Raw genomic sequence first — 12,373 nt, 5'->3', positions numbered from 1 at the left:
GCCGTACTGTGGCGTCTGTGTTAGGATGCAAGCTGTAACTTTGCGAGTTTTTATATGTGTTTCAAATTGCAAGGTAGCTTTTGAATCCTACGTAGTTAGTCAAGCTCTTGTACTGTAGTTGGTCAAGCTCGGCTGTGCGATTGAACTTTGTTACACTCTAGACATACCCGTGGGTGATAAAATAGACTTGGTCAAGAGCAGCGCCCTAGTTGAAGAAGTAGGGGCTGTCCAGCACGCTCTGGAGGTCCAGGTCGCCGAGCTGCGGCACGTCGTCGAACTCCATGTCGGGGAAGCGCAAGTGCAGCTCCGTGAGCAGATCCTCCAGCAGCGGCTGCTCGTACAGGTTGACAAACTCCTCGCGCAGTCGGCGGTTCATAATGTCCACGGAGCACGCGTGCGTCCAGTAGCTGTCGTGCACGGCTGCGAACGAGATCTGCTCGTCCTCCAGACAGCGACGCGCCGTCAGCATCATGTGTGTCGAGTCCAACGAGTGGACAAAGTTGGGCGGGAAGGCAGATTTCTGGCGGCCAATACTGACCGGTCGGCCTTCGTTGTCCACCATCAGCACGTGCTGCACCTTGGTACGCACTTGCTTGGTGGACTTGCTGCGATAGGGCTGCACCACAGGCAGCCCCAGAGGTGTGATCCAAGACATCGGCTGGCCACTCTCTCCGACCTTCCCAGCACATCTGGCCAGCCAGCCCATAATACCACGAGCGGACGTGAACAAGTCGCCCATCGAGCCCATCGTGAGCTCCGCGCAGTAGCAGGATGCGTGGTAGATGTTATCCTCCAGCTTGTCGTCCATAATGTGGCCCTTGGTCAAGAACGTCTCGTGCAAACGCGCAGAGATCTGCTTACGCGCGCCAATGTACGTAACGCCGTACACACTTGTCATGACCGTCTGCTTGACCACTTTACGGGTAATGATACCGTCCAAGAACTGCGCGTATTTCTTGCGATGTGCTTGGTCCAGAAGCGTACGGAACTTTGTCCTGCGCGACAACGACTCGGTGCTCTCGTCGTCAGGAACAGCTGCAAGCATCGCACGCACTTCCTCCACTGTAGGCACCTCCAGAGCGGCATCGCGCTCCACCTTGGCCATCACCTGCGTAGCCACACCCATGTACACGTCACTCGGTCGGTCTGCAGGCACCAGGTTCACCTGAGCACCACCGCTGTGATCCCGACCCAGCGCAGCATAGTGCTGCAGACCATTACACGATCCGTCCTGGTGAATAGGGATGTTCGACATGTACTGCGTCGGGTCTGGGGATTCAATCGCTCGCTTCAGCTCAAAGCAGACGCCAAGGGCCAGGAAAGGGTAATCAGCGCCCTTCCACCACGCACAGTCGCCCTCTCCAAGTGGATCACTAGCAGACGCCACGACCTTATCCAGATGCGCGTCCGCAAACTCCACACGCTCGTCAAACGAGCACTTGTCCACACCGAAAACGTTGGCCAAATGGATCTTCATCCAGCGCAGACCTCGTTCTCCAAGAGGCTTGCGATCACGGAAGATCAACAGACTACGAGAAAGATCTGAGCCCAAGTGGTTCAGGTTGGGTGGGATCGGATACACGCGGCCACGGAAATCCATGTTGTACGGGTAGTACAGCTCCGGCTCGTCCTTAAACTCCTCAGCCACTTGGAGCTTGTACAGCGTATCACATCGTAGCGAGTGGAACTCTCGATTCAGTTGCTCAATCTGCATAAAATTACCACAAAAACTGTGAGTTTCTTTGTCGTACAACATAAAAAAGCTAATATAAAAATATGTGAGTCACGAGACTCCACCGTAGGAGTCTCTCAGATGGCTCAAGGGATAGGAAAATCCACCCAACAACCTCCAAGCAGTGACCGCTTACTGTAGCAATCAGTTTGAACCCACATGACGTAGAAATAGTCATCATGTGGGCTTGATTCTGTTGCGTCGATACACAGAAAATAATAGCCAGTTTCTTACCTTGCGGACATTCTTGTGATACAGCGCCGGGTCGTCTGCGAACTCGGGACTGTCTGGGTCTGGCAGAGGAACATCTGTACGTGTCGGTAGGTCTCCAAAGTTGCCGCCATCTTCCCAGATCTGCAGCACCACATCCAGCACTTCTTTGTTGATCACCCACGGTACTTCAGCCATTAAGTTGAGCGCCTTCAAGATCCCGTCCATTTCGCCACGCTGCACACAGTCCATTTGCCAGGCCGAGTCTCGTTGACGCATGATCTTGGTACGCAATTTGAGGTATCCTCCATTGATCACGCTGGTCCACGGACGCGGCGGCACCAGCATCGGCAGGTAACGCGCCGTCCAGGGCAACACATTGGCGTCAGGGTTGGTAGCTAGCACGGTATCAGCCATTCTCTGGTGGATCTGGATGACTCCGGCGCGTCGATTCCGGTCGAACACGTAGTTGTGGATAAAAGCTGGTTCGGGGGGAGGAAGACCTTTAGCCGCGCACAGCTCAGGCGTTGAGACTTCTCCGTACTCGTTCGGTACATAGCACGTGCGTTGGATGCAGTCAACAACCGCAGCGCCGACTTTGAGCTGCAATCTCTTGTCCCAGCCGCCCACAGAGTCCACATATTCCTTCATGCGCATTTTCAGACTCTCCAACTTGATATTCTTGGAGACTTGCAGATAAAATTTGTCATCGTCTTGATATCGCTTGGAGATTGTTTCTTTCTTGGAGATAATCTCTTCCTGCACGGCTTTCCCCATAGCAAGAGCCAGTTTGATGAACTTGGGGCCTTTGGACTCCATCAGACACATGTTCAGCATGATGTTCATGCCGATAGCAGCGAGGATATCGTGACGAAGCAGCATCAGCGCGGGGCCGTAGATGTTGCTGTCGGTACTGTGCGTTCCAGACTTGATCTTCTTCTGCTCGGACTCGATGTATTTCTGCGCCTGAGGCATCCACTTTGTGATGAGATCTTTCGCCGCGTTGGTGGACGTAGAGCGGCCCAGCTGTCGGACTTTATCATGCGAGGCCGAGTACTTGTCCATGGCCATTTCGTACACGGAACACTCGAGACGGAGCTGACGCGCATAACGTCGACGCATGTTCTGGGTCTCTTCGGGTGTTGAGCACTTGGCTAGTTCATCGTTAGGGATCTCGAAGCTCTCCAGCCATTTATCCACGTCCTCGTCGGACATGAACGAGCGCGCGCTCTTAGCCAACTCGACGGAGTCGGCAAACTCCTCCTCAGTCTTGCCGATAAGCTTCTCAAGTCCCATAGTTAGAGGCGCTAGTTTGTAAGGCTTCTCCACTGTAGAGCGGGGAATCAGCTGCTGCGCGCGGATAGCCCAGTCGGCCTCAGCTAGACGACGTGGTGCTGTGCTCTCGGTCATGGACTCGAACTCGTCGGCTAGTTCTGAGTCTGCAGCGGTGGCTGCCTCGGCGGCCAGCGAGCTCTTAGAGCGCGTCAGGAGGCTCAATGCGCCACACTGCATTCGACTACGACGATCCAGGCTGTGGGAGGCACGACGCAGCGCCGCACGGGCCATGCGCGCAGTCGTCAAAGATGAAGTCTGCATCGTGAAGTAAAAACGACGTTTCCTTAGCTGCTAGAGCGCGACGGAGACTGTAAACTACGTGAGTAGACGCAGCACGGGGACGCAGAGATGGTGGTGTGACTGGCGCTCAGGTCCGAGACGCACAGGACACTACACAGAGCAAGACACGACACCGGAAAACTCCGATCTCGACGCTTGACCCTTGAGCTTTTCGAGTGTGAGGCTCGCAACGAGTTTGGTAGCAAGAAGGCGATGACTGGGCCACGGCGATCGCACTTTTTATAGCCAATCAAGTGCCACGAGAAAATTATTTTCAGCCAATGATTTGTGACCAAGACGTCTGATTGGGAGTAGCAGCCAATAATGTTCCGCGCCCTATTACTATGTTTTGCGAGATTCTAGAACTTACAAACATCAAGCTTACTTTCAGGCGGGATGAAGCCTCTATATTGATTTGGCACAATCTTTCCGTACATGAACGACTGACTTTTTTGCAACTCATGACACGAATCAAATTGAAAAGGTGATGGCAACACCAGCAAGTCATGTCCGCGCTTCCTCATGCGCTCACAAAGGCAATGCACATGACCACACACACGATCACGACGTCGACGAGCTCAACGAGATGGACCTGGCTTTTGATCCAACGCTGGCCTCGTGCTGCGAGCGCGATGAGCACGAGTACAAGAAGGCCATGAAGCTCAAAGCCGTGTTGACAGCGCACGACCCCACATCCAGCGCAGTGCGGATGCGTCAGCAGCTGTTCCAGCCGCCGGCAACAGTCACAACGCACTCATCGGTGGTCGTGCCTCAAGTTGCACAGCCACAGCAGCCACAAATATCCGATTCAGAGTCGGACTCGGACGACTTCGACGTTAGTGACGATGAGTTCGGCATGGAAGCGATGCTGGCCGCTCGTCGCAAGCAGCTCGAGCAGCAATTCCAGAAAGCTGCGCAGGATGCTGTCGATGGATACGGAGTAGTGCTGGATGTAGCACTACCACAGCTCGTGCAGGAACTACAGAAGGAACCGGAGGTGCCACGGGTGGTGTTTGTGGTGGACAGCACAGCTGAAGCTTCCGAGTTCTTGCAAGCCATGTGCCGTGAGATTGCTGCAGTAGCACAGCAGTTTCTAGGAACAAAGTTCTACGTAGCAATGGCAGCACGCGACGAAGACGCGTTGCGACAATTGGGTTTGGCGTCGGTGCCAGCCTTGGCAGCGTTCCGCCGTGGCGAGTGCGTGGACTCCGTTGCGCTGGACCCAAAAGCATCAATCACAAAGCTTGAGGTCCTCTGGGAGGCTCGCTTCTTACCGTGGCTGGCCAAGTGTAATGTGCTGACCAGTGAGCGTCAAGCTTCTCAGAATAGTCAGAGCAAGTCACGCTGGAAGAAACCAGCGGACGAGGATGAGACGGAACGTGAGGGTTTTGACTGCGGTGTGGAGAACTGCCGCCTGCGATTCGGTTACGAACACGAACACGTAGGGACTTCGCAACAAACCAAGGACGAGATCGCAGCGTGGCGCCAGAGCTCCGCCTAATTTTAAGGAAAGAGTACTAGCTTCAGAAATCATTAATTATGTGTGCTCTTCGATGTGTTATATGGCTTTCTGTTGGTATCACCCATTAGCGACGTCTCTGATGTGGGCGGAGCTCCAGTACTCGAGGAAAGCGAAGGGGCAGGTGACTGGTTTCCACCAAAGCGTCGAATGTGATACCGGTACAAGTGATTGGATGGAACTTTTCGGGTCTCCACACACACGTGCAAGTGCCCTACTGTACAACACCACGGCGGCAGCAGCCAACTTTATATCGAACATTGGTACAGTACAATTATTGTCAGCTGTAGTTGCCATCAGGTTGATACGGAAGCCTAGTTATGGCTCCAATCCTTGCGATGACGAGGTTCCGATGCATCAGCGGTGGTACGCTCGCAGTCCCGCCGTGCCACTGAAGCAGTGCCGCCGCGTACGGTGGTGATTTGAGGTGGATCGGCGCAGCTTACAAAACTGAAGTTGCCGCTGAACTCTAGGTAGCCGGTGGATCTTTTCCGGTCCGAACAGCGGCTTACAAACACCAAGTTCGCACACGTCGCAGACCATCGATGTTGAAGCGACACTCTCGTTCTAAATTGTTGCACGCACGTCGAAATGGAGGCAATGTATGGCTCGAAGCCAGCGACGCCCTCACCGTCGCACGGTTGTCGCGCGAAGCAGAACCTGGAGCCGCATTATCAGCTCCGCCGTTAATTAACCTCCTGGTGGCTTTCCAAACCGGCCATTGGCGCCCAGGGACAGGGATAAGGTCAGAGGGAACGTCACTTCAACCGCCCGCGATGCCTCGTAACGGCATTTCCTATTTGGAGGCGCAGTGCACAAGCCCCAGAGCAGCACGCGAAGGGGGAAAGCGACCAAAGCTTCTTCCTATATTTAAAACACACACAAAAGCATGGAGGAAGAGCCTCAGGAAGGGACGAGGAAGCCGGCGCGCGAGCGAGCGAGCTCCGGTATGTTGCGTAAGGAGCTGGACATGCGGCTCACGGCGTATCTGCCCGCCGTGGTGCGTCGGCACGTGGAGAAACAGGACATGCAGCGTCCGCTGTCCATGCCCACGACGCACCGCACGACCGTCGTGAGCATGTTCGCCGACGTGTCGGGCTTCACAGCCATGACCGAGTCTCTCGCTGCCCGAGGGCCTGTGGGCGCTGAAGATCTAGGCAAACACTTGAACTCGTACTTTGAGCAGCTACTGAGACTCGTGTCCAGCGCGGGCGGAGACGTCTTCAAGTTCGCAGGAGACGCCATGCTCATCTTCTGGCCCGAGAGCAAGGAGGACACGATGGACAGTTTACTACGTCGTGCACTGCAGTGTGCGCTACGGATCCAGTCACATCTACACGAGGCCGAGCTGGCTCAAGGTGTCGTATTGAGTGTGAAAGTGGGCGTGGGCATTGGAGAAGCCACGATCGCACATCTTGGCGGAGAGAGTGACGGCGCCACTGCGCGCGTCGAGTACGTCGCAGTGGGGCCAGCGTTGGAGCAGGCGTTCAGTGCCGAACACCAGGCGGAAGCAGGGGACGTCATCTGCTCTAGCGAATGCTGGAAGCGCGTCAGTGAGTTCTTTGACGGTGCTGCAGTTCGCGGCCACGACAACAACAATGAGGACGGGAACTGCTTCCACAAGGTCACAGCAGTGAACAAACCAGTCAAGATCTGCTCCAGAAGGCCGTCTTTTACACGCCACGACGCGCTGCTGCATAAACGAATGAAACAGTATGTTTCTCGTGCTGTGTGGCCCTATTTGGACGCTCATGATGAGTTCTGGGGCTCCGAACTCCGAGACGTCACTGTATTATTTATCAACCTCGGCTTCAGGTACGCTACTCACTGATAGATACACAAAACAGCCTTATAACTGACGAGACGACTGCAGTGAGCAGGATCTAGCTCGAATGCTCGGAGCGAAGGAGCTACAGCGACTGCAGGACGCGTTTGCCACCGTCCAGAAGTGTGTGTACGACTATGAAGGCACCATCAACAAGTTCCTAGTGGACGACAAAGGCAGTACAGTCATCGCTGCCTTCGGTCTACCACCCGTAACACACGAGAACGACCCTATTCGAGGCATCTTGGCGTCTCTAGCTATCTGTGCTGCACTCGGCAACACTGGACTCAAGGCTTCGGTGGGTATCACGACCGGTACAGCATTGTGTGGCGTTGTTGGCCATCAAGGCAACCGACGAGAGTACACGGTACTGGGAGATATCGTGAACCTGTCGGCTCGCTTGATGCAGCGCGCAAAATCCGAAGGTGGCGGCGTGATTACAGACGCCTCAACGAAGATCTACACGCAGGACGTGCTGCACTTCGAGAAGCGTCCAGAGATTATGGTCAAGGGCAAGAACGAGAGCATCAAGATTCATCGTCCGTACCCTCGAATGTCCATCTTGATGGACTATCATCTGTCGTCTACTGTACAGCAAAACCCTCGGAAGCTCAAGACTTGTTCGGTGGGACCCACAGATGAGATAATTGGTCGTGTAGGACGTGCCAACGCGCTGTCGGTTGTGAGTCGAGCTGCGCCGATCCAGAACTTGATGGAGAATATGCATCGTGTGCAAGTACGTGACGCCCAGCGACGGCTATCCGTGCGTGCTGATCGACAGTGCTTACCGGCTGCAGAACTCGTGGAAAGCGAGAGCTTCGTCCAAGCTCGTACAGCTTTGTTGGACAAGTGTTCGCATCTGAATTCCTTTGCTCCCGGAGGAGCCTTCGTGTTGGAGGGTGACATCGGTGTGGGCAAGACTGTACTGCTTCGATCTGCCCTTGCCAGTGCTGAAGCTGGAGATTACCAAGTGCTCGTGGGTACAGCTAGTCCTTTTGCCACGAAGAAGCCGTATGCCGTTTGGTCCGAGCTCATTACGAGAGGAGCGATGGAGCAGCTACATGGTAGCAGCAATGAGCCTGCGCCTCCACTGTCGCCTGATGTGGGAACCACAACGGACTCCACTGCGGTACAGGCTCCAAGTCGAGTGGCGGAGACGAAGCGCAGACAATGTGTGGCTCAGTTCGTGAGGCAGAAGATTCGCGAAGGAGCAGCGCCCAACAGGACACTCGTCCGCTATGCGCCTCTGCTCGACGAAGTCTTGGACACAGAGTTCGACGCTTATCCTGACACTAGCGACGTCAAGAGCGATGACTGCAACACAGAACAGACCAACCAGAGCGACGAAGATGCTGACAAGAGCCAGCGACACAATGAACAAGAGCTACGGGCGTGTGGATACGCCTTCGCTGAGAGCCCGGACCGAACGCTTAGCGTGAAAGAAGACGAGATCGCGTCGTGGTTTTTGGGGTTACTGGAGATGGATCTGGCTCAGAAGGAGGAAGAGGCTCGAGCGTCGATGGATACTTCGTCTTACATCGACACAAAGGACAGTGAACCGGACGAGCAAGAAGACGAGCAAGAGTCAGAGTGGAGACCTGATGCTCTGGATCTCAGCGGCATTCTCCTCTTGTGTGCACTGCACGCTATGTCACGCGATCGCGCAACTGTATTTTGTCTCGATAACGCTATGCACATGGACGAGAAGTCGTGGGTTCTGGTCACGATCATCGCGAAATATTTCACGAACTGTTTGGTTGTCGTCGGCACGCGGCCTCCAAGCTTGGCACTGGGTGAAAACACGGAGAGTGGCTCGTTCCGCAAGCAGTTACGTCTGCTCAAGCGCCTCAAGTCTTCGTCGTGTAAAGCACTCGATACGTGCAGTAGTGGAGAGACCGAGCTGCTGTCACGTCAGATCTTGAAGGTTCCTGTGATCCCCAGTGATCTCTTGGCGATTCTCGTGTCGCGTTCCCAAGGAAACCCGCTTTTCCTACTCGAGATCATCGCCGAGATGCAAGAACAACAAGTGATCAAAGTGGACGACAAGAAAGGAGCTCGGACGTGTGAGCTGCGTGTACAGGAATCGTGGGGTGACAAGTCCAAGGCCCAGTTCTGCTTTGCTTGTCATGCCAGCTTTGCGAACCCCAAAAAGGACAAGGACAAAGACAAGAAGATCGATGTGGAGAGGGAGATGAACCAGATCACGGACGTAGATGTCACTAGGAAAACCAAGCATCGTTGCAAGTGCTGTGGCTATTTCTTCTGCGCCGAATGCACGCCGAAGGCGTGTCAAGCGAAGATCCCAGGCAAGTACAGTGAGCCTGTACGTCACTGTCGAACGTGCTACAATTTGTCCTCATCGCGTCGACCTAGCGGCTCATCTCACGGCGTCGGAGCTGCAGTTGGAGCGGTCACAGACAAGCGATTACGTCCTAAAGGTCGAATTCGCTCCATCTTCCAGTCGGGAGGAGGTGGAGACCTTTTGTCCTCGTCGTCAGCTTCGTCCAAGTCTCCTGCGCTATCGAATCCTCAGACCTTGACGAACCGTATCGCGTTGAGGCCTCCACGGACGGTTAAGAGCGTTCTTACCACGATGCTGGACCAGCTGACTTGTTCACAGCGTATGCTGATGAAGACTGCGAGCGCCATCGGACCGGTCTTTGACAAGGAAATGCTGCGTGGCGCGTGTCCGATCGAGGCTTATTTATGTCGATTCGCTCAGGACTTGGAGGAGTTGGAGCAGCTGGCAATGATCCGAAGAATCGACACGTTTATTGGCGGAGTGCCAGCTTCCTTAGGAGCTACGGGTGCCATCCTGACTAGCAGTCAAACTGCGCCACCGAGCAGCTATTTGAAGATTAAGTTCGAGTTCAGTCATGGCTTCATGCGCCGTGTCGTCCGTGACCAACTGCTACGAGGTCAACTGGACAAACTCAACGCTCGAATCGCAGATTTCCGCGAGCAACAGCAGAAGGAATTACGCCACAAGTTTTTCGCCAAGGCGAACGAGAGTCTTTCTCGTCCGATTCCGTTGAGTATTCCAGCTCCTTCCGGAGAAGATGGTGACATTCGACGAGCGCTAACTCCTACTGGAGTTGGTATGGGGAACTCTCAATCTCCAGGGACAAGACGTCATCGTTTGGTTCGACGCAACTCGCACTCAGGGATTCGTCACGACATTACGTCCAGTGAGATTGTGACTGCATCGTCCGATTCCTCGCCCGAGTCGTCGATGACGCAAGCGCTACACGAGACCGAGTTCGACGACGCACTGTCCCATAGTGCTACTAGAAGTAACACGCGTCAGGTGGGGTCGCAAGTGGGCAGACAAGCGACGTTCATTCGGTTGAAGGCGGACCGCGTGGTCGTCAAGAAATATAGTAGCATGTTCTCACATTTGAAGCTCAAGGGACTCAAGAACGCACGACAGTGGAAGACTCGCTATGCTGTGCTAGAGAGCAACCGCTTGTTGCTTCAATACTACGAGGACGACCCCATTGGAGACGTCAGCAGATCTGCTCCGCTCCAGCATGACAAAGGAGCTCGACACTGCACCTTGTTGTCTCTGAAAGGTGCCAAAGTGAGCGCGTGTGACCCCGAAGTGGCTGCTAAGGTCAACTGCTTCCAAGTGCAAGTCACGGAGTGGACGAAAAAGGGCAAAGTCATCAAGAACCAACGACGCTCTTTTATCGTTGGTGTCGAGAGCGAAGAAGAGGTGGAGAACTGGGTCTACATGATTCGATTTGCGATTGAATCGCTAGAAAGTCAACCTGCCAACTTGCAGCAGTAGACAACAGCTGATGTAGGCGGTGGTTGCCTTGGCGCGGGCTGGTAATGTGCTTTACAAAGTTGCAGGTCTGACAATCATGCCTCGATTAGGAAAATAAGCTGTAATTTACGTAAAATACGGACAAAATTTTTGCTTGAACTCCTAATTAAAATGAAAAGCCTTATGAGGTTTTACTTCAGGACAGACACATTACTAGCTGTGACATCCCTCCTCGCTGACCGCGCTTACATGACGTGCCGCCCTTGTCTAATACAAGGCATGGAGACCCAACGCGTTTAGGAATGCTGGAAAATGCTGCCACCTCACGAATGCTTCAATGGTAAACGATACTACTTTATCAGCAAAGTACTTGTAATACATTAGTACATTAATGCTGTGGCATTCCGTCTGTTTGACGAACATCCCACTATTTAATAAAGCAATTATATAAAATCAGCAAAATCAAAAGATATTTACCGTGCTGCAAACCGCTAATCCATAACTATCACACTATTTAATTAATAAAGCATTTATATAAAATACTTAGACCCTTCTCATCGCTTTCCTTACCAGCAAGATACGTTTGAAGCCATCGCGTTTGCTGCTCTTTGAAATATTAAATCATTAAACCTGTACAAATACTAAGCAACAAGCGGTTTTAGGTCACAATGTAAAAATAAAATAATAAGAAGACGGTTTACCCATTCTTCCCGTCGCACATCCTTCGTAAAGGTTACCAAATCGTGAGAGAGTGTATTAACGGCGCTGCACCCTGGCCCGTCAAGGTTTTGCTGGTTTGGGCACCCGCAAAGTCTTGGATGTTCTCTTTATCGTCTAGCCAGTCGCGAAGTCGTGCGAGGGATATTTAGTTTCTCTGATGCGGCTTGGCAGCTTCCTAACGCCTCACCAGTCGCGATTGCTTCGCGCTTGGTTAGAATTATATAGGAGCGCTGAGGCGCCATTTCCAGAGATAGAAATTTTAACTATATGTATAATGCTACCCGTTGGAACCAGTCGATTCAATTTACTCTATCATTGGATAAAATAAAAAATTGTTCAAATCTTTTATTTTGAACTTCAAGTGTTCGTGGCGGATTTGTATGGTATGGCGGATTTCACCGTCGTTGTCTGTAGAGATAGAGTTTTTGCTTCTGACACATTTCGACAAATACTTGTCGGGACCAGTGACGAAAGATGTATTTGTCTCTACAGTTGCCAACTGAATTTTTTTTACCAGATATTTGTACAGTTCAGGCAGCTAGGCTAGGTCCTAGACTAGGAAGACAGTTTACATGACATTGAAAGCCCTCCTCACTGTTCAGATAGCTAAGAAAGGCAGATGAACCTAATGAGCCTATGTTGGTGTGGTGCCAACGATCATCCTTGCCACCTCGAGGGGACAACATCTGTATCGAGTCTTGCATCTGTCCACGCTGCAGACAGCACTTTGTCATCTACAAACGCAGACAATCAAGAACGAACAAAAGTCAAGGCACGTACTAAGCGCGGAGAAGATGGCGTACAGGGGTACGTGAACCGGATGCTTAAGCGTGTAGCTGAACCTGAGGGTGCTACCTCTGCATTGACGTCGCATTATTTTAGACGCGGTGGAGCCCAGCATGCAAACGGCGACGACGGACTAGCTGCTCAGTGGATCTTCGACAGGGATGCGTGGGATATGACAAAGACCAGCAAAGCATTCGC

General features: G+C 53.0%; 3 protein-coding genes across 3 annotated transcripts; 2 read left to right on the top strand and 1 right to left on the bottom strand.

The window, feature by feature from the left end:
• Positions 1-205: 205 nt before the first annotated feature.
• On the bottom strand, positions 206-3,712 carry PITG_10289 (DNA-dependent RNA polymerase, putative; the record flags this gene model as incomplete). Its single annotated transcript, XM_002902065.1, has 3 exons — positions 206-1,708; positions 1,788-1,925; positions 1,967-3,712. 3 exons carry the CDS (start codon positions 3,536-3,538, stop codon positions 206-208), a joined length of 3,213 nt encoding a protein of 1,070 aa, XP_002902111.1.
• A 331-nt stretch (positions 3,713-4,043) lies between these two features.
• PITG_10288 (uncharacterized protein) lies at positions 4,044-5,057 on the top strand (the record flags this gene model as incomplete). Its single annotated transcript, XM_002902064.1, has 1 exon — positions 4,044-5,057. The coding sequence occupies one exon, from the start codon at positions 4,044-4,046 to the stop codon at positions 5,055-5,057; it is 1,014 nt and encodes a 337-aa protein (XP_002902110.1).
• Positions 5,058-5,964: 907 nt separating this feature from the next.
• On the top strand, positions 5,965-10,690 carry PITG_10287 (adenylate cyclase, putative; the record flags this gene model as incomplete). Its single annotated transcript, XM_002902063.1, has 2 exons — positions 5,965-6,890; positions 6,949-10,690. 2 exons carry the CDS (start codon positions 5,965-5,967, stop codon positions 10,688-10,690), a joined length of 4,668 nt encoding a protein of 1,555 aa, XP_002902109.1.
• Between the last annotated feature and the right edge of the window lie 1,683 nt (positions 10,691-12,373).

The sequence above is a fragment of the Phytophthora infestans genome, genomic scaffold (assembly GCF_000142945.1).
Source record: "Phytophthora infestans T30-4 supercont1.18 genomic scaffold, whole genome shotgun sequence".
NCBI classification, from domain to species: domain Eukaryota; phylum Oomycota; class Peronosporomycetes; order Peronosporales; family Peronosporaceae; genus Phytophthora; species Phytophthora infestans.
Note: the sequence above shows the minus strand (reverse complement) of the source record. Positions and strands in the feature narration are given on the sequence as shown.